This window comes from Ipomoea nil, unplaced genomic scaffold, assembly GCF_001879475.1.
Source record: "Ipomoea nil cultivar Tokyo-kokei standard unplaced genomic scaffold, Asagao_1.1 scaffold3017, whole genome shotgun sequence".
NCBI classification, from domain to species: Eukaryota; Viridiplantae; Streptophyta; class Magnoliopsida; order Solanales; family Convolvulaceae; genus Ipomoea; species Ipomoea nil.
The window spans coordinates 206,528-226,489 of record NW_017619445.1 but is presented as its reverse complement, the minus strand read 5'-3'; the positions used below and the strand labels follow the sequence as shown (position 1 = coordinate 226,489).

At 45.0% G+C, this 19,962-nt stretch overlaps 1 protein-coding gene across 1 annotated transcript; it reads left to right on the top strand.

Annotated features, from left to right (window-relative positions):
* The first annotated feature begins 6,989 nt into the window (after positions 1 to 6,989).
* On the top strand, positions 6,990 to 9,365 carry LOC109163314 (kirola-like). The gene is made up of 3 exons (XM_019312066.1): positions 6,990 to 7,237; positions 8,738 to 9,068; positions 9,120 to 9,365. Exons 1-2 carry the CDS (start codon positions 7,048 to 7,050, stop codon positions 9,007 to 9,009), a joined length of 462 nt encoding a protein of 153 aa, XP_019167611.1. The 5' UTR covers positions 6,990 to 7,047; the 3' UTR covers positions 9,010 to 9,068; positions 9,120 to 9,365.
* Positions 9,366 to 19,962: the final 10,597 nt, after the last annotated feature.

Sequence of the window (19,962 nt, the reverse complement as noted above, 5' to 3'; positions counted from 1 at the left end):
TGATATGTACGATTCTTCATCGGTATCATTCTCTTCTGATTGGTTTTCTGGTGTCGTGAAGAAGGCCACGAAGTTTCCCACATTTTCATCAGACTGGACATTATCTGCTTCATCTTCATCATCACTCAGGGTCGCCACTGGCATAGCTTTCTTTCTTTTGAGATAGGTTGCACATTCAGATTGTATATGTCCGAATCCTTCACACTCTCGACATTGCACTGATCGGTTTAGAGGTCGAACTATGTCAGTTGGATTATTCCTGATTTGTCTTGTTCGGCCACTCTGAGACTAATTGTTCTGCGAGAATGTTTCTGTTTTCTGATATGAGCAGTTCCCACTTTTGTACTGTGTCCTGTTTGGTTGTCCTTGACTCCTGCGGTTGATGCCTTTCAATATTTTCTTAAAGTTCTTTGTTAGCAGGGCCAAAGCTTCGTCATCTATTTCATCTGTGTCAGATTCTCGATCAGCTTCAGCAACAAATGCTACTGACTTGCCTTTTTTGCTGGGTACAGGTTCGTCATCAGCTAGAACTTCAAGTTCATAAGTATGTAAACTTCCCATAAGTTCTCCCACACTCTTCTTTTCCCAGCTTGAGTGTTCCTGAATTGCAGTCACCTTCATTCGGAAACGTTTGGGAAGAGATCGAAGGATTTTTCTGACCACTCTTTCATCAGTAAAAGGTTCACCAAGAACTGAAGCCCTGTTCATCAAATTCTGAACTCGACTGTGAAAGGTTGAAATTGTTTCCTCTTCACCCATCCTGAGAGATTCAAACTCTGACAGTACCAACTGAAGCTTTGACTGCTTGACATCACTGGTACCTTCGTATCTGGTTTCAAGGGTGTCCCATACTCATTTTGCTTCTTTTATTCTGGTGACAAGAGTAAAGACAGATTCATGCAGAGATCCTACAATAGAATTCAGCGCCTTATTGTTTAGATCTGAGGACGTCATTTCTTCTTCAGTCCATGTATCAATAGGTTTAGCCTCAGCAATTCCATTAGCATTCTGGACTGTTGGAGGACTCCTTCCAGTGAGAACAGTACGATATACTCTGGTACCTTGTGCCTGAAGGTAAATCTCCATTCGAGCCTTCCAGAAGGAATAGTTGTGGCCATCCAACTCTGGTGGTTTCATACTTGCATCCATCTTGAACCAAAAGACACCCAGACAAAACACACAAGCCGAAAACATACAAACGCCCAACAGACTACACGGAAAGCAGCTTCTTAAAGAGAGAACAATGCAAAATAAACCTTCCCGTAAGGATGAAGTCATTGTATAGACTTAAAAGCTCTGATACTACATGTAATTTTGCATTTCCCCAGATTAAGATGATTATTAAATATATGCAACTGATATATTGAACTGACTTATGCGAAGACGTGAATTATCAGTTAGATCGATAGATTGGCAATTAGTTTGTCGAGCAAAAACTAAAGCAGATAATAAGAACACACATACTATGTTTACCCAGTTCGGTACAGTGTGTATCTACATCTGGGGGACAATCACCGAGGCGTCCAATCCACTAACTCATAATCCAATGTACAAAGGTAGAGAAACAAGAATCTCACTGTAACACCCCGTGTTACGACCCCTAAAACCATTTAATTAATTAATCAATAACCCAAGAGAAAGAATAAATTATAATGATTAATTAGGGAAAAAGGCCCACCATAGTCCATGGGCCCTCATATATAAACCCAACCCCTAAACCCAATCCTTAGTTCCAAAAGGAATAGAATTAGCAAGCCTATAATATTAGTTCCTAATTAGGACTCCTAAATATATAAATAGGGGACTTAAGAGGCACCTAGAACCTCCCCACAAGAATAACGCCCCACCACCCCAAAAGAGCTCCAAGAATCCCCGTAGAAGAAATCAAGAAAGCAAGAAAGCTTAAAGAAAGACCCTTCATAGCCAAGGAATTAATTAAGGCTAAGAGGTAACCCATGTCTCAACAAAACCTATTTTCATAGCTATGATTCCCCCTTAGGGTTTCCCCCATATTATTGTGGTTGGCGAGATATGATGATGGTTATTAATGTTTGATGTGATGATCCCATGAGGGATCTTGATAATCTTGATGTTGGGAGATTCTTGATAATTATGGTGTTCTTGATGATTATATAGAGTTCTTGACGATTACGTGTTGTTCTTGATAATTGTGTGATGCTCTTGATGCTTATATGTTATTCTTACCGAATCTTGCAATTAGAAGACGAATCGTATCCTTATTGATATAAAAGTGATTAGAACCCTAGATTGTATCGTATAACATTATTCTTGGATTATCGGGTGGGGAAATCGCATGTTTGGGTGTTGATTATGTTTAGAAAAGCATGATAGGTTATGTGCCGTTCGTTTCTCGTATTTGATTCGTTAATTGTCTACGTGTTGTCGTTAATTGCGTTGTAAAGTGTCTAAGCATGGTTTCGGGTTCCACAATGGTTCCCGGGGCGAAATTGTGTGATAAGAGTCAGTGGGGGGTAGGTGGGGGGTAGGGGACCCGCCACATACCCACGGCCGGAAATTGTATCTCCGGCAGCGGGCAGCCGGCGGGCGGGCAGCTACCCGCCGGCGACCCGCTGCCCGGAACAGCGTTACCGGCGGGTGGCCCCCCACCCACCGGCTACCCGCTAGAATTTCCCCCACTTTGGGTTCCCGGCTTCCCCGTTTGATGTTTCCCCGTCCCCCGTGGTGTCCCAACGGACTCCGTTTATCGTGCCTATGTCTAGTTTGATATTTCGGGTACCGTTCGTAGGTTTATGAGTCTATTATATTGCATGCTAGTTGAATTAGCATCCCGTTGACCTAGGTGGAAGATGTATGAACCCCTTAGGACTATTCTTAGTATGTGATGGATCACGCATAGGTTTTGTTATACGTTTTCTCCCCCTTCCCAATGTGTTAATGTGGGTTGCATGTACTTGCTATGTGTTATGTGCGCATGTAACCCCGAGTTGGTTAAGATCACTCGGGCTATACGGGCAGTCGGGTGGGCTGAGAACCATACCGGCTGTTAACCAGGCTGGTAGAGACCGGTTAGGTATATAAATATTATATAGGACTAAGTTCCACTATACGGGCAGTCGGATGGGCTGAGAACCATACCGGCTGTTAACCAGGCTGGTAGAGACCGGTCAGGTATATAAATATTATATAGGACAAAGGTCCACTATACGGGCAGTTGAATGGGCTGAGAACCATCCCAACTGTTAACCAGGCTGGTAAAGACCGGTCAGGTATATAAATATTATGTAGGACAAAGGTCCATCAGTCGGTTGCGATCGGCTTCTCCGTAATGTGAGACGGGGCAGGGTGCTGCGGGGCCGTGTCAGAGCTATATGCGCTGACCCTCATGTATGGGCATGCGATTGGTCCTGTGGCGCCAACAAAGTGTGCTATTTGATGAGATATGGATGAGTTGTGTTTATGAGTATATTGGGGGATTTGACTATGGGATTTATGCTAGGGATTGTTTATGTTGGGTTATGATTATTAATTGTGCTCAGCTTTATCCATCTTGCTTATCGTAGATTGTATATGCTTGTTATACTGTTGCTTGTGTCTAGCCTTATCTGTCGAGTCATTCCCGGTTTTAAAAGCTAGAGTTCGTAGGATATATCTTCATGCTCAAAATGATTTTCGTATATCTATATATATCTCTATATGTAATGTATTTCCACGCGTTGGAGTGGGTTACCAGCATCTCTCGCTGAACAGATATATTTGGCTTTCAGGCACAGACGAGTAGATCACTGGAGCGCGCTAGAAGCTTGGGCATAGCTTAGATAGTTTTCCCCTTCGGCCTGCGTGCCACGATTTAGTATTGATACTATTTGAGGATATTAGTTAGTTAGCCTGTGCACCTGAGTTCTCTAGCTCAGGTGTGGCATAGCACCCCATACTCTTGTGTTATGTTTTGGGATTTAATGGGTTTTCGCCTTTATTTTATAAGTTTTAAATATCCTAAAAATCTGGGGTGTTACACTCACCCAAGTGCCCCACACAAGGTACGTACCCAGTCTACAAAGGTTTAGTGGATTGTTGAAGACGGAGAGCCACGCATGTAGAAGTCCAACGAAATCCTTTCGGTTGGAGAGCTAACTCTAATGCAGTCTGCTTCAATGACGCAGTCCCACGTTGTTCCCACAACTGAGTGATCTTCGCGTCCTTTCGTTTAAGCAATGATAGTTCTTCTCAAGTTCTTCATCATAATCACCAAGAACATATATTCTTGAGAAGAGGCATAATCAAAGATGTGATCTTCTGTATATCAAGGAGTGCCTTTTTTTTCTTACTAAACGTAACCCTAATTAATGACCGAATGAGGGTACTTATACTTCCTTAGAAAAGCCACTCTCCAAAAATATCTTTGATTGTAGATGGTAGGATGATTTGTGAAGAATGCAATCTTAGAGATTCGGTCCATACCTTCCAAAACAGATCGGCTGATTTTCTTTCCAAAAGTCTTCAAACCGCGTTCAGTGTTTTTTCGAAACTTCTTCCTTTATCAGATCTACAGTGTCAGTGTGTCTATTGATGTCTCTGATCAACCAGTCTTCTGTAGCAGCAAACAGACACCAAGCTAAACCCTATCTTAGTTTGCCATAATAATATTGCCAATCATATGTTGGGGTTTTATGGAGAAAAACAAAACACTAACAGTTATGTCCAATGCAAATACTGCCCCTTTCCAAACATTGTCATTTCTATTGCACTATAGGCCCCAACATGTCATTAAAAACTTGCAAAGGTTGTCATCAGTTAAATTGAAAACACACTGACAAAACCATTCAGAAGCATTATTACCCATCGATTGGGAGATCGGTAACCCTAACAGGTTCTATGCTTTGATGGCTTCTCAGCATGTACAAAACATGTGTAGTGCACTTTCATTTTCACTCCTGCACATATGACAAACCAAATTGCAATCAATATGTCTTGATACAAGGGCATCTTGTGTTGGCAAATATGATGAAGCCAATCGCCAACAAAATGATTTAACCTTAGGCGGCACATGGAGATTCCAATGTTTTTCCCAAGGTGTATCATCCAGAACATGGTTCGAAGTCGGTAACACAACTTAACCATATATACACCCTTAGGGTCCCAATGCCAAATACAATAGTCAGTTGGTTTACAATTGCTGATTGGGATTTTCAAAATAAAATTAGCATCACAATCTTCAAAAATATCCCTAATACAACCCATGTCCCAATACGTACCTTGGTTATTCAATAAGGATGAAACAGGAGCATTAACGACAGATTCATGAAGGACACTCTGGACATACGACTAATCATCAGTCGGCAACCACCCATCTCTACCAATCACAGTATCATGCCCTGTGCCAATATATCACCAACAACCGTCCCTAATTATATTTTGTACCTCTAACATTCCCCTCCACATGTAAGAAGGGTTGCTTCCTTCTGTAGCCTCAAAGTAATTACAATGTGGGAATTGGCGAGCCTAATAGACCCGGGAGACAAGGGACGCCGGATTAGTTACGAGCCTCCACACTTGCTTACCAAGAAAGGCTAAATTCATCTCCCGAAGGGTTCTAAAACCCATCCCCCCTTTAGACTTTGGAGCACATAACCCATTCCAAGATCGATCACCATCGCACTCCTTTACCGTTTCCAATTGAACCCGTCCACCAAAACTCATTCATAGCAGTTTCAATTTCCTTACACACACCCATAGGGAGAAGAAAAACCATCATGGCAAACGAAGGCATTGCTTGTATCACGTTTTTCAACATCACTTCTTGTCTTGCTCGGGATAGGAATTTTGCATTCCAACTCCTAACTTTCGCAAGAATCCAATCTTTAAAGAAACCAAGGATCTCATTTTTTCTTCTACCAATAAGAGAAGAGAGACCTAAATATTTGCCTGTGGTATTTTCTCTCCTCCACCCGAAGAATACGTACGACTTCAGCCCGGGCAGCATGCAGCACATTAGAACTAAAACACACGGGCGATTTATCATAGTTAATCTTTTGCCCTAAAGTTTCCGAATAAGTGTCCAGAATAGTTTTCATCCTCACAGCTTCATGCTTGTTAGCCCGAAGAAATAGAAAACAATCATCCGCCCGCAAAAAGCAAATATCAAAGTGACCAAATTATAAAGTTTCAAGGATATCAAATTTAAATGAAAATCAATTGCCCGTGATTATGTGATGCTTATAGTTAGATGACATGATGTTAAATTTTATTATATGGGATAAATTGAAGTTTAATAATTATGAAATATTTAAGAGTTGCCCAAAGGTTGATCAATTATTTCATAATTATAGTGGTTAATTATTTATATTCGATTGGGTTGTTTAGCATATCCAAAGATAGCAAACAAGTCTAGCCGTAATATACTTAATGACCAATTATAAGAAAATTGTAATAATTGAGCATCATATTATGTTTAATGTTATATGTTGTTGGATCACCCAAAAGACCTTCAATTCTACTGGGGAGGTGATCCAATTGTATAAGTTTCTGTGTTATTGTACTTAATCTTGCTAAGTAAATTGATTTTGATTTGGACTTCTGCCCCAGATTCAACTGCATTAACAACTTGTGCCTCATTCGTATTTTCTGCACTTTATTTACACAGCATGATTCTAGACTAGTTGTAAGGACTTTAGTCTCAGATAATAATCTTGAAAGTTAGTTTTGAGTAACCTGATTCATATCACACGAGAGTTTAGATTTTCAATGAGAATAATATCTTTTTGACATTGTGACATTTCTTTCATAATTTATATATACGGAATAAATATTAATTGTGATCATTCAGAATCATTTCTATTATATTGTTTGGGGATCATCCATAATCTCAGTTTGCTTGCATGTGGACCACAGTACAGCTATAAATGACTTAATTATTGTTGGCAGCTGCGATCATCAATAATTATCTAATCTGCATTAATTACCTGGCGTACTCCACCGCTTTGCAATTATTTAAAGGCCATCTATCCAGTGCTGAGAATCCAAAACCTCAAACCCAAATATATTCATATTTGAGAGAGAGAGAGAGAGATGAGCAATCTAAGTGGGAAGTTAGTATCAAAAATAGAGATCAAGTCCGATGGGGATGTGTTCCATGAACTCTTTAGGTATAGACCACATAATATCTCCACAATGAGCTCAGACAAGATTCATGGCTGTGAGTTGCATGAGGGTGAGTGGGGAACCGTTGGCTCTGTCATCTGCTGGACTTTTACTCATGGTATCTCCTCCTACATACTCCACTCTATACTTATGCTTATGGGTGTGTTTGGTAAATGGTCGTTAATTGATAGCTATTAGTTGATTGGATTATTGGATTTGACTAGTTGATTGTAGAAAAATATTTAGTAAATTAGTTATTATTAGCTGTTCTCTACTTACATACAAAATTGACTTTTTCAAAAAGCTACTTTGAGCTGTTTTTTTAATTTTAGCATTTTTGAGCAATAAGTTGTTACAAAAAGTTATTTATTCGAACAGTCATATTGATTGTTTAATCAAGTTAATATATAGCTAATAGTGGTCAAATAAGTCAAAATTGATTTATAGGCTAACTATTTTACCAAATAGGGCCTATATATATACTATACAAATTAAATGAAGGGTGAATCAATTTAATTAAATGCTTAGATTTCAATTACAAATTGACCATGTTTGGTAACATAGTTAGCGTCAATTTTGACTTGTTTTATCAATTAAATAATTTTTTTTGCAACAACTTGTTGTTCCAAAATGCTAAAATTTAAAAAGCATCTTCAATCAGCTTTTTAAGAAAATCATTTTGCATGTAATCAGCTATCAAGTAACAGTTAATTTAATAAATATTTTTTTTACAATCAGTTAATGTTATCGACTAGTCAAACTCACTAACACAATCAGCTAACAACTCTTTACCCAAACCCCCAATATAATTTTTATATGATCCGAACAGTGATTATAGCGTTATGAATACAAATTTCTTTAATTTGCAGATTAAAAACAATTAAATACTACACCTTTAAATCTAAAGGACTAATAATATATAAATAAATATGCATAAAAATTTTATATTGGCTTTGTCGTCTCGATTTTTTTTTTTTTCTAAAGATGATCATTTTCAAGATCTCGATCCTGGGAAGTTGTTCCAGCAAGTTGACAATACTTATTTATTCGCATGCATTATTTAAAGTAGAAGTGAAATAATATGCTTTTTATATGTTCATTACGATTTATATACGTATAATATGATATTCAATCGTATTCAATTTATTAAAACCAGTAATCTATGAACAACTTAAAGTTATGCATCAACCTTTTCTTGTGTGTCTCACTATCCTTTGAAAATGCACAAAAACTACTACACGAATGCACATATATATGGTAGCTTATGTGCAATCATGCTGAGAGAATTGCATACAATCTAATCTTTGTGCATTCTTGTAGTAGCTTGTGTACATTTATGAAACGTCTCACGGGAAGAGGTGGTCTCATCTGGTTATTACTCTCTGTGTGTGTGAAGACCATGTTCTTAACTGACCATCACAATTCATCAATTGTTGAAATTGAGAGTTTTTAGTAATAAAAAAAATATTGGATCAATTTTATAATTATTAAAAAAAAAATTAAGAATGAGGTTCATTTTATAATTATATTATTTCATACTAAGCTAGAAAATTTATTATCTCTTTTGGTATCATTTTAGATCTGATGATAATATTTACATGAAAATGTATGAATGCAGATGGGAAAAAGAAGATTGCAAAAGAGATAATTGAAGCCATAGATGAGGAACACAAAACAGTGAAATTCAAGGTGATTGGAGGTGAACTGACAGAACATTACAAGAGTTTGAGCTTAAATGTTCATGTTGACACAAGGGGCATAAACAACTTGGTGACTTGGACCATAGAGTTTGAGAAGCTGAATGAGAGTATCCCAGAGCCACACACTTTGATGCAGTTTGTTTTAGATGTCACCAAAGACATTGAGACCCACCATCTCATGACAAATTAAATCTCACAAATTCTTGGCTGTTTTAATTCATAGCCAGATCAGATCATCAATCAATACTTTAATAACTTAGCTTGCACGACTTTAAGTTATTAAATTATTGTTATGATGTCTATCTCTCAATGGATTAAAATCAACCAAGAATTTTTCAACTTATTGTTGGCTTGCTAAATAAATAATTAAATATTATGTGAATGTGTTTGGAGGTTTGCAGTTCCAATGAATGTATGAAATAATGTAAGCTTTTCAAAGCTTAACTTGTCAACATAATGTTTATATGTAACTTAAATGTAATAGTGGTGTGTTACTATGGTGGTATATTTGGGAATGTCATTAATATTTTAAGAAATGAAAGAGTCGGTTCTGTGTTTTTATTATTTTTATTTCGAGATTAAGATAAATTAAACATGATGAGTGATGAGGGCATGCATGGATCCCGTCATCCTAGGGGCCAATTTTATTGAGAAAGTGTTGGAGTAAGCAAGGTGTCTATTTTTATTGTCAAGGAAAGAAGGAAGCATAGAGCAAAATATTAAAGAAAGTGTAGCCAACAATATTCAAATCTATGACCTATAGGAGTATAGGTTAACAACACAAGCACTAACCATCCACCCAAGCCACTCAAGATCTTGTGTATTAAATTAAAGGGTAGGAACCTCCACTTATATATGCATGGAACGTACGCTGGAAGTAAAGTAGTGGGGGACACGTGTGTGGCCAAGAATGAAGGTTTTCCAATGCCGTACATTTGTCAATCATCCGTGACTTCTTCAACCATATAAATAGGGTGCATTGTCTCCCTTTAAAAGGCACCCCTTGGTTCACTAAATTCCCCTGGTCCAATGGCTTGAGGTCCTAACATTTAACTCATATACCAGGGTTCGATTTTATTCCTAGCAATTGCATTATTATTTCGATTTCATTATTAGGGTTATACCTTGTATTATTTATTATCTGGGCTGTCGTTTTGGGCCAGTATCTCAGGCTTTGTACTAATACTACTATTTTCCCCAAATTATGTTGTGAGCACGCGCTCACCATGCACATAGTGCATACGAATCTATATCCATATTTTCTATACTGTACATCCATAATTTTCTGGACTTTTGGTGAGCTAAAATTATGAATCTAAAGTATAAATTTTAGCTCATCGAGAGTCTCAAAATTATGGACATACAGTATAGAAATTATGGATCTACAGTACTGATAGTGATAATTGCCACGTAATGCGGTAATTAAATAACACAAGACCAATTAAAGTAAGTAAATAACTTTTATTGATCACTGTGAAAGCCCTAAGTACAATCTACTTGATTGCTCTGAGTGCCGACTGGCTGCGGTCGGGATTCTCTAACAACAACCTATCGATCGTCCAAAAGTCCCCCACACTGTCGCTATCGCGGGTGTTTATAGCCGTGGAGCCGGAGACACAAATCCGGCCGTCCGGCATGCTTCACACGTAGCAACCACGTGTCGCTGTCCCGGGTGCCCTGCCTGTCAATGCGTGGAGCCGCCACGTGTCCCTCGCTAGCTCTCTCGCTAAAGGGCTACCGCTCGGTGGTCGACACTGCCACTCGGGTAATTCCCGATCGGATCCCGACCGGGTTCTTCACAAGAAACCCGACCTGTTACCTGCAAAGACAAGAAGACAAAGACGAAGGAACACCGATCGGGGTAATGCTATGTCGGTCGGGGTATTCCCTACCAAGAGCCCCCCAGCCCGGGTCTTTTTGACCGTCCGGAAAAAAACGGGACTGGATGAAGAAGCCCAACCGTCAGCCACCAAACCGACCGGCCAGCTGTCATTCCCCCCATGCCACGTGTCGACGACTGCCGGCCTCTGCGACTGCAATGATCGCCTCGGAATCAGCGCTGGTCGTGTCACGCAAGTTGGCTCATTTCCCGCCTAAACGCTCTCCTATAAATAGGCCCTTGAGGCCCTCATTTGAACTTTCCTCAAACTTCTGATTCAATCGGCACACTCAGAGAATCCCGAGCGAGCACCTCAGCAGATCAACCGAGCAAATCAACTTCAAGCTTCTTCAAAGTCTCTCTGATCGGTAAGCTCTCTACTTCCTTGCTTTGTTTTTATTTTAAGCTTCGCATAGCGGTAGGATAAGACTAACTCCGACCCAACGTCCCGAGCTATATACTAATCCCGACCGACCTTTAGGTAGAAAGAATGTCGAACTCGGACAGCCAGAACGTCTCGGTCGCAGACTACGACGACGAGGTCGAGCAGGTTAGCGAGGAGGTGGACATCATGTCCTATTCTCCGGAGGTCGTACAACGACCGCAACAAATCCCCGACCGAGCCCCTGAGCAAGAAAGGTCATCAAGCTCGTTTGGAACGTCGGGGTCGAGCTCCAGCGGATCAGGGAGCTCGAGCGAAGAGAGCGGGGAAACGCCCACGAGCAGACGGAAGTCCCCGGCTGAAGGTGTTAGGAAAACGCCTACAAGGGTAATTGGGGATTACCCTTAGGTTGAGCCCGTAGGGGGCGATCGAGCAGATGATGCAGAGCCGGTCGAAGAGGACCCGGCCGAGCCAGCGGCGCCATGCGGAGACGGGTTCGAGTTTCTCAACAGCGAGAGCGTCGAGACCCAGATGAGCAAATTAACCAAGGGCGAAGCAGCAAAAACCGCCGCAACACTCGCCGGTTGGGTCGAGTTCGACACCAGCAGGCAGCTCGGGAACATCATCGAGCGGCACCGGGGAAAGTGGCTCGGGATGCACTACGACTCCCTCATGGCCTCGATCACTTTCCCCTTCTCAGGCCTCCTCACCGCGTTCCTGGGTTACTACCAGGTGGTGCCCGGGCAGATCTGCCCGAACGCGCACCGGATGATCGCATGCTTCCCGCAGATCTGCGGTCGACACAACTTGGCCTGCACCATGGAGCTCTTCAATTTCATCTACCAGGTGAAGGTGTTGGCGGCCACATACGGGGGCGGGTACCTAATGACCCAATCCCGGGCAGACATGTGCTCGATTGAGGGCCTGCCCGGGAACAACCGGGGATGGAAGAACCGGCTGTTCTTAGTGAAGTACGAGCCATTGATTCTCCCGGTCGAGAGGGTCTGGAGTCAGCGCTTCCGAAAGCAAGTTATCCCAGCCGAGACTCAGGCCCTCAAGGACGCGGCCACCAAAATATCCGGTGAGATCTACGAGTACCGGATCTTCAAGACGCCCGAATGCTACGAGGCGGCTGACCTGCCCGAGCCCGTATACGACGTGCCCGAGAAGTATAAGCTCGAGCCTCGGGGCGTAACGATTGCAAGGATGCCCGCTCGGGGCAAGCGGAAGGGTAAAGGTTTAACACTAACCATTCCTCCCGACCCTAACACCCCGAACGTGCTCTAAACCGATCTAACTGCCTTGTTCCTTTTGTTTTGCAGAAATGGCAGGTCTTGGAGATGATGAGGCTCCCCTACCCCCGCCTGCCAAGATCTCGCTCGGCAAGAAGAAGCTGAAGACAAAGCCGGCCGGGGAGAAGGAGGTCCCGCTTGCCCGACCGATGGGCGCTTCAACCGTCACCACGCCCGAAGGGTACGTGGTGGATGCGTCCAAGGTCCTGGTCGTCCGGGTGGCGGTCGGGAAAGGGAAGGAAAAGGTGCCCGAGAAGGGCGTGACTGAGAGCGGCGGCCTCAAGCGCCGGCGAGAGCAGCAAAGTCTGAGCCCTGCGGCCGAGGTTAGCAAGGGCAGCTCGACCATCCTGGCTCGGATCGGGAACGCCGGGCCGGCCAAAGAAGACCTGAGTCGGCTGACCCCGACCCAGGTGGCCGAGAAGATCGGTCACGACATGGCCGAGGTACAAACTCTTCCCCCTTTTCAATGTTACACGTCAAGTACTCCCAGTCGAGCTAACATAATGTGCCTTGCCGATCGGCCCAGCTCCTTCAAGGTCGGGCCATGCTAGCCGACGAGGCCGATCGACACAAGAAGGCCGCCGCCCGACGCCTTCAGGAGGTCAAGGACATCCAGGCGGAGCTGGAGAAGGTCCAGAAGGACCTTAAGAAGAGCGGGGACGATCGGGTCCTAGGCGAGAAGGTCGCGCAACGGGCGATCGGAGAGACCGCCGAGTGGAAAACGGCAGCGGAGAAGGCGACCGGGGAGATCGTGGAATTGAAGACCCGGTTGGACAACCTAGACGAGCTGGCCCGGTTCCTTTTTCAGGACAACGAATCGGGCACGACGTTCCTCAAGGCGATCCGGAGAATGAAAATCGGGGAAGAGCTGATATTGTCGTTTGGTCGGTGGGCCTTCAAAGCCAGCCAACGAAAGATGCTCGAGAAGGCCCAGAAAAGGATGGAACAGGCCCTCGAAGAAGACGACCTTCAGCTGGTCCTGTCCGCACTTCCCCCGGATCTTCCCAACCCCGGTCCAACTCCGTTCGACCCGAAGGAGAGAGCGGCTGAGCCGAGCGGGTCTGCTGCGGCCACCTCGGGCGAGAAGGAACCTTCGAAGAAGTAGTAGATTAGCTTCTTCATTTTTGTAAGTGCTTCTGATCGGGAACCCGGTCCCGATTTGTACCGGGCACGTTCTTGATTTAATGAAATTTATTTTGACCCAACTTGTTCCACTCGTCTTAATTTGCATTTTCACTTTCAATCACACATACGCCGAACCCCTAATGCCCGACCTCATGGCCTTATGACCTGGTGGCCTCATGGCCTGGTCGTGTATCATTCGACTCGTTCGACACCTGACCATGCGACCTTATGGCCTGGTCGCGCGTCTTCTGATTGGTCTATTGCCCGACCTCGTCGCCTTACGGCCTAGTCGTGCATCTTTCGACCGGAATTTCGACGCTGAGCTGGCCTGCCCGATCAGGTTTACCCGATCTCCTGGCCTTGTCATAATTTTGAAAAATAAGTAAGCCTCCACAATCGGGGTTTTCATGAGCGACGGACCTACAGCACTGTAACACCCCGTGTTACGATCCCTAAAACCAATTAATCATTTAACCAATTACCCAAAAGAAAGGATTAAATCACAATAATTAATTAAGAGGGGCCCGCCATAGTCCATGGGCCCTTAGCCCTAAACCCAATCCTTAGTCCTAAAAGGAATAGAGTTAGCAAACCTATAGTAATTAGGCCCTAAGTAAGACTCTTAGATATATAAATAGGGAACATAAGGAGGCACCTAGAACTCCCACCACAATAATCCCTCACCACACAAGAAGTTCTAAGAATTCCTCTAGGAGAAATCAAGAAAGAAGAAAGCTTCAAGAAAGACCCTTCATAGCCAAGTAATAATTAATTAAGGCTAAAAGGTAACCCATGTCTCAACAAAACCTATTTTCATAGCTATGATTCCCCTCTTAGGATTTCCCCATATTATTGTGTATTGATAATTTGTGATATTAGTATTGGTGATTGGTGAGATGATTCCATGGGTGATCTTGATGACGAGAGGTTCTTGATAATTATGGTGTTCTTGATGATTATATGACATTCTTGATGATTATATGATGTTCTTGATGATTGTAGGATGTTCTTGATGTTTATGTGATATTCTTACCGAATCTTGATATTAGAAGATGAATTGTGTCCTTGTTGATTTAAAAGTAATTAGAACCCTAGGTTGTATCGTATGATATTATTCTTGGTGTATTGGGTGGGAAATCGCATGTTTGGGTGTTAATTATGTTTAGAAAAGCATGATAGGTTATGTTCCGTATGTTCCTCGCTTTGATCCGTTAATTGTCTACGTGTTGTTGTCAATTGTGTTTAAAAGTGTCTAAGCATGGTTCCGGGTTCCACAAAGGAACCCGGGGCGCGTATTGTGAAAAAAGAGTCAGTGGGGGTAGGTGGGGGTAGGGGACCCGCCACCTACCCGCGGCTAAAGATGGCGTCGCCGGCTGCCCGGGCAGCTGCCCGCCGGGCACCCGCTGCCCGAAAAGGCTGCCGCCGGCGGGTGAACTCTCACCCACCGGCTACCCGCTGGAAAAATACCCAATTTGGGATTTTGGCTTCCCCGTTTGATGTTCTCCCGACCCCCGTGGTGTCCCAACGGACTCCGTTTATCGTGCCTATGTCTAGTTTGATATTTCGGGTACCGTTCGTAGGTTGTATGAGTCTTATATATTGCATGCTAGTTGAATTGGTATCCCGTTGACCTAGGTGAAAGAAGTATGAACCCCTTAGGATTATTCTTAGTATGTGAAGGATCACGCATAGGTTTGGTTATACGTTTTTCTCCCCCTTCCCAATGTGTTAATGTGGGTTACATGTGCTTGCTATGTGTTACGTGTGCATGATACCCCAATTCGGTTGCGATCGGATTGGTTATTCCTGAGCTGCGGTTCAGAAGCTGGCTGCGGTCAGATTTACACTCTTGGGCTGCGGTCCACCGTTTGGTTGCGATCAAACGTTTCTACATGAGCTGCGGTTCATATTTCCTGGCTGCGGTCAGATGACATACTCTTGGGCTGCGGTCCACTGTTTAGTTGCGATCAAACTATGATGAGTTTCGGTTCATCGGTCGGTTGCGATCGACCCCTCCGTGTTGCGATACGGGGCAGGGTGCTGCAGGGCTGTGTCAGAGCTATATGCGCTGACCCTCATGTATGGGCATGCGATTGGTCCTGTGGCGCCAACAAAGTGTGCTATGTGATGAAATATGGATGAGTTGTTGTTATGAGTGTCTTGGGGATGTGACTATGGGATTTATACTGGGAATCGTATATGTTGGGTTATGATTATTAATTGTGCTTATCTTTACTTGTCTTGCCTGTTGTAAACTGTATATGCTTGGTATAACTGTTGTCTGTGCTTAGCTCTATCTGTCGAGTCTATCCCTGTTTTAAAAGCTAGAGTCTCGTAGGATATATCTTCATGCTTCAAAATGGTTTTCGTATATCTATATATATGTCTATATGTATTGTATTTCATCGGGTTGGAGTGGGTTACCAGCATCTCTCGCTGAACAGATATATTTGGCTTTCAGGCACAGACGAGTAGATCACTGGAGCGCGCTAGAAGCTTGGGGCGTAGCTTAGATAGTTTTCCCTTTCGGCCTGCGTGCCATGGTTTAGTATTGATACTGATTGAGGTTTTAGAATTTAGCCTGTGCACCTGAGTTCTCTAGCTCGGGTGTGGCATAGCACTCCGTACTCTTTGTATCGTATTTTGGGATTTAATGAGATTCTATCTTTATTATATAAGTTTTAAAAGTCTTGAAAATCTGGGGTGTTACAAGCACTTCCTTCATCCCAACCCCCACACTATTGTGCCCTCGAGGCACGAGTGGGTGTGATAGTGGAAAGAAGTTGGACGGATCGGGGAATTATGCTGGGAGCTCTGGCTTTCCCGATCGGTGGCGTGACCCAAATGTCCGCCGAAGAGGAGCGCATTTGACCGATCGATGGATTCGCTCGGTCGAGATAACTTGATGGTGACCTAACCTACGTTAACGAAGGTAAGGAAAAAACCGATCGGGCCGCCGTATGCAAACGGTCGAGCAATCACCGATCGTATATACATTAAACCTTCCCGCTCGCAGGCGGTTAAGAAAATATTTACAACTCACAAGAAAATGACGACCGAGGCCCACTCACAGGTCGAGCCCCCACTTCGTCTAAAAATTACAAAAAATAGGCTAATGCCTAAACATAACGAGGTGCTCGGAATTCCAAGTCCCCTCGATTACTCGACCAGTTGTTGTCTCCAACCGGTATGTCCCTGGCCGTATGACAGCGCTGATGATGTACGGCCCTTCCCAATTCTGAGCTAGCTTCCCGCCTTCCAAAGGTTGACTGGCCTCCCGTCGTCGTAAAACTTAATCTCCCACCTGAAAATAACGAGGGTTGACCCGGACGTCCTTTGAACTCTTGACTCTCTTCTGATACTCGGCCATACGCCGAGCGGCTAGCTCTCTCTTTTCCTCGACCGCATCGAGATCCACGACCATCGAGTGTTCATTCTCCTCCGCATTGTAAGTTCGTTCTCGGTCGGTCGGGATCCATGCCTCGATCGGGAGTCGGGCTTCTGCTCCATAGACAAGGCCGAAAGGGGTCTCCAAAGTAGCCTCCCTCGGGGTCGTCCGATAAGTCCCCAAAATATATGGCAACTCATCGGCCCAACTACGACCAGCCGAGTGTAGCTTCTTCTTAAGACCTTCCAAAATCGTCCGATTAGCATTCTCCACTTGCCCATTTCCCTGCGGGTAAGCCACCGACGACCGGACGTGGGTCGTCCTGATCGTGGCCAAGAAGTTCTGAAAATACTGGCTTACGAATTGGCGGCCGTTGTCGCTGATGAGATGCACGGGCACACCAAAGCGGGAAATCACATTGCGCCATAAGAACCGAGCACACTACTGAGAGGTGATGAGAGGTGATCGTGGCCAACGGCTCGGCTTCAATCCACTTGGAAAAATAGTCAATGGCGACAATTACAAACTTTCTCCGACCGGAGAGTTGAGGGAAGGGTCCCAAAATGTCCACCCCCACCTAACGAAGAGAATTGCAGTCGTGACCGGTTGATAGAAAGTGGCCGGTCGTCCAGGCATCCGGGCAAACAATTGGCACGTCTCACATTCCCGAGCTAACTTCTCACAGTCTAGCTGGAGGGACGGCCAATAATACCCGATCAGCATGATTCGACGAGCTAAGGATCGGCCTCCTTGATGTGATGAACAAATGCCCGAGTGCAATTCCTTCATAACCAAATCGGCCTCAAATGCGGTCAAGCAACGCATAAGAGGGCCTCCATACGATCGCCTGTAAAGACGACCGTCCAAGACTTGGAACCTCGGGGCTCTAAGCTTGGCCTTCCGAGCACGCTGGGGATCGTCTGGAAGTCGACCGTGCTCGAGGAAGTCCTTCAGATCGGTGATCCAATTATCTTCTACCGGTTGGATTGGATTGACCGGCAAGCGATGGATGCTGTGTCTCGGGATCACCAGAATCCGAGCAATCTTCGACATGTGTTCCGGGGCGTCTTGGGCCAATTTGGACAAGATGTCCGCATTGGCATTATCCAATCGGGGTATGTGCCGGACGGTATACCCCCGGAACTGGGTAAGCTTCTCCATAGCCAGGTCTCGGTATAGCTGTAGCCATTCTCCGTTCACTTCATAATCCCCGAGAACCTGCCCAACCACGAGCGCGGAGTCTGTTTGAGCTCGGATGTATTCAGCCCCAAGTCCCGAGCACACTATAAGCCGTTAACAAAGGCTTCGTACTCGGTTTCATTGTTGGTCGGATGGAACTGATACATGAGGGCAAAATAGACTTTGAATCCCTCCGGGCTCGTGACCACCACTCCTCCTCCTGCCCCTTTCTTGCTACTCGACCCGTCAGTAGCAAGCGACCACCACTCAGCCTCGGGATCTGCAACCTCGGGGGGTTGGGTATCCCAGGCGGTGCACTCGACCAAGAAATCTGCAAGGGCTTGACCTTTGATAGCGGGTCTTGGTCGGTATTCGATCGCATACTGGGTCAGCATTAACGCCCACTTAACTAGGCGACCGGATGATGAAGCAGTTCGGAGGATTAGCCCGATCGGCTGATCGGTCAAAATGCGAATTGCTCGACCTTGAAAGTAGGGAGCCAACTTCTTCGCAGCAGTGTACAAGGCATAGACGACCTTCTCTAACCGGGAGTACCGGAGCTCGGGACCATGTAGCGCATGGCTTAAATAGTACACCGGTCGCTGGACCCCTTCCGGATCGGTTCGGCACAATACTGCGGTTACTGCACGATCGGACACGGCGAGGTACACGTCTAGCTCTTCTCCGAGCTCGGGCTTCTAGAGCACGATTGGTGACATGAGGTATTCCTTTAGCTCATCGAAAGCCACTCGGAACTCGTCGTCCCAGACGAACCCATTAACTTTACGCAATACCTTGAAGAAAGGTAAAGCCCGCTCGGCTAACTTGGAGAGGAACCGGCTGAGAGCTGCCAACCGACCAGTCAATTGCTGGACTTCCCGAACGGTTGAAGGTGGTTGCATGTCCAGAATCGCCTTGACCTTGGCCGGGTTGGGCTCGATCGCCCTCTTGGTCGTCATGTAGCCAAGGAATTTCCCGGTCTGAACCGCAGATATTGCCAAAACTTCCACTCGGAGCTCGGGGGTGAGGGCCCGACCTATCTTTATCTTCCTGTCCGGTCGGTCCTCGGACAGGGGAATTTCCTCTATCTCCTCGGAAGGCTCGGGTTGTTCCTTTCGGTCTTTGGACTCCTCCTTGGCAATAGTGTTCACCCGGGAAGACTGACCGGAGTCACGTCTGTTGACCGCTCGGGTGTAACACTTCCGGGCGGATTGGACATCGCCATGGACTACACCGACCCCATTGGGGGTGGGGAATTTCATGCACAGATGAGGCATTGAAATTATCCCACCAATCTTCATGATTGCGGGTCGGCCCAAGATAATGTGGTAGACACAATGGAGGTTGACCACAACGAATTCCAGCTCCGTCTTGATCGACTTCTGGGAGGTGCCGATCTCTATTGGGAGCGTTATTTTTCCCTCGGGGTAAATAAGAGCCCTGGTAAATCCCGACAGTGGTACACCGACCGGAGTCAGCTCCTTCCTGTCAAGTCCAAGCTTTTCAAACACGTCCAAGTAAAGGACGTTGACACTGCTCCCAGTGTCCACCATAACCCTCTAGACATCCGTCCCTTTGACATCAATCGTGACCACGAGGGCCTCCATGCCATGGTCACCGCTGCTAGGTTGATCTTCGAGGGTGAAGGTTATGGGCTCCATCTTTTGCCTCTTCCCGGTGCCCCGGGAATCCACTATGGCGACCGGGCAATTATCCCTCGGTCGGGAAGCGTCATCCAATCCACTAAAAATAACGTGGATGGTCAGCTTTCCTGCCGGACGGCTACTAGACGGAGGGTCAGGGTCCCGCCGGTCGTCACGACGATCGTCTCTTCGGTCCTGACCTAACCGATCGGAGCGTCCATCACGATCAGAGCGATCGGAACGGTGATGGGAGCG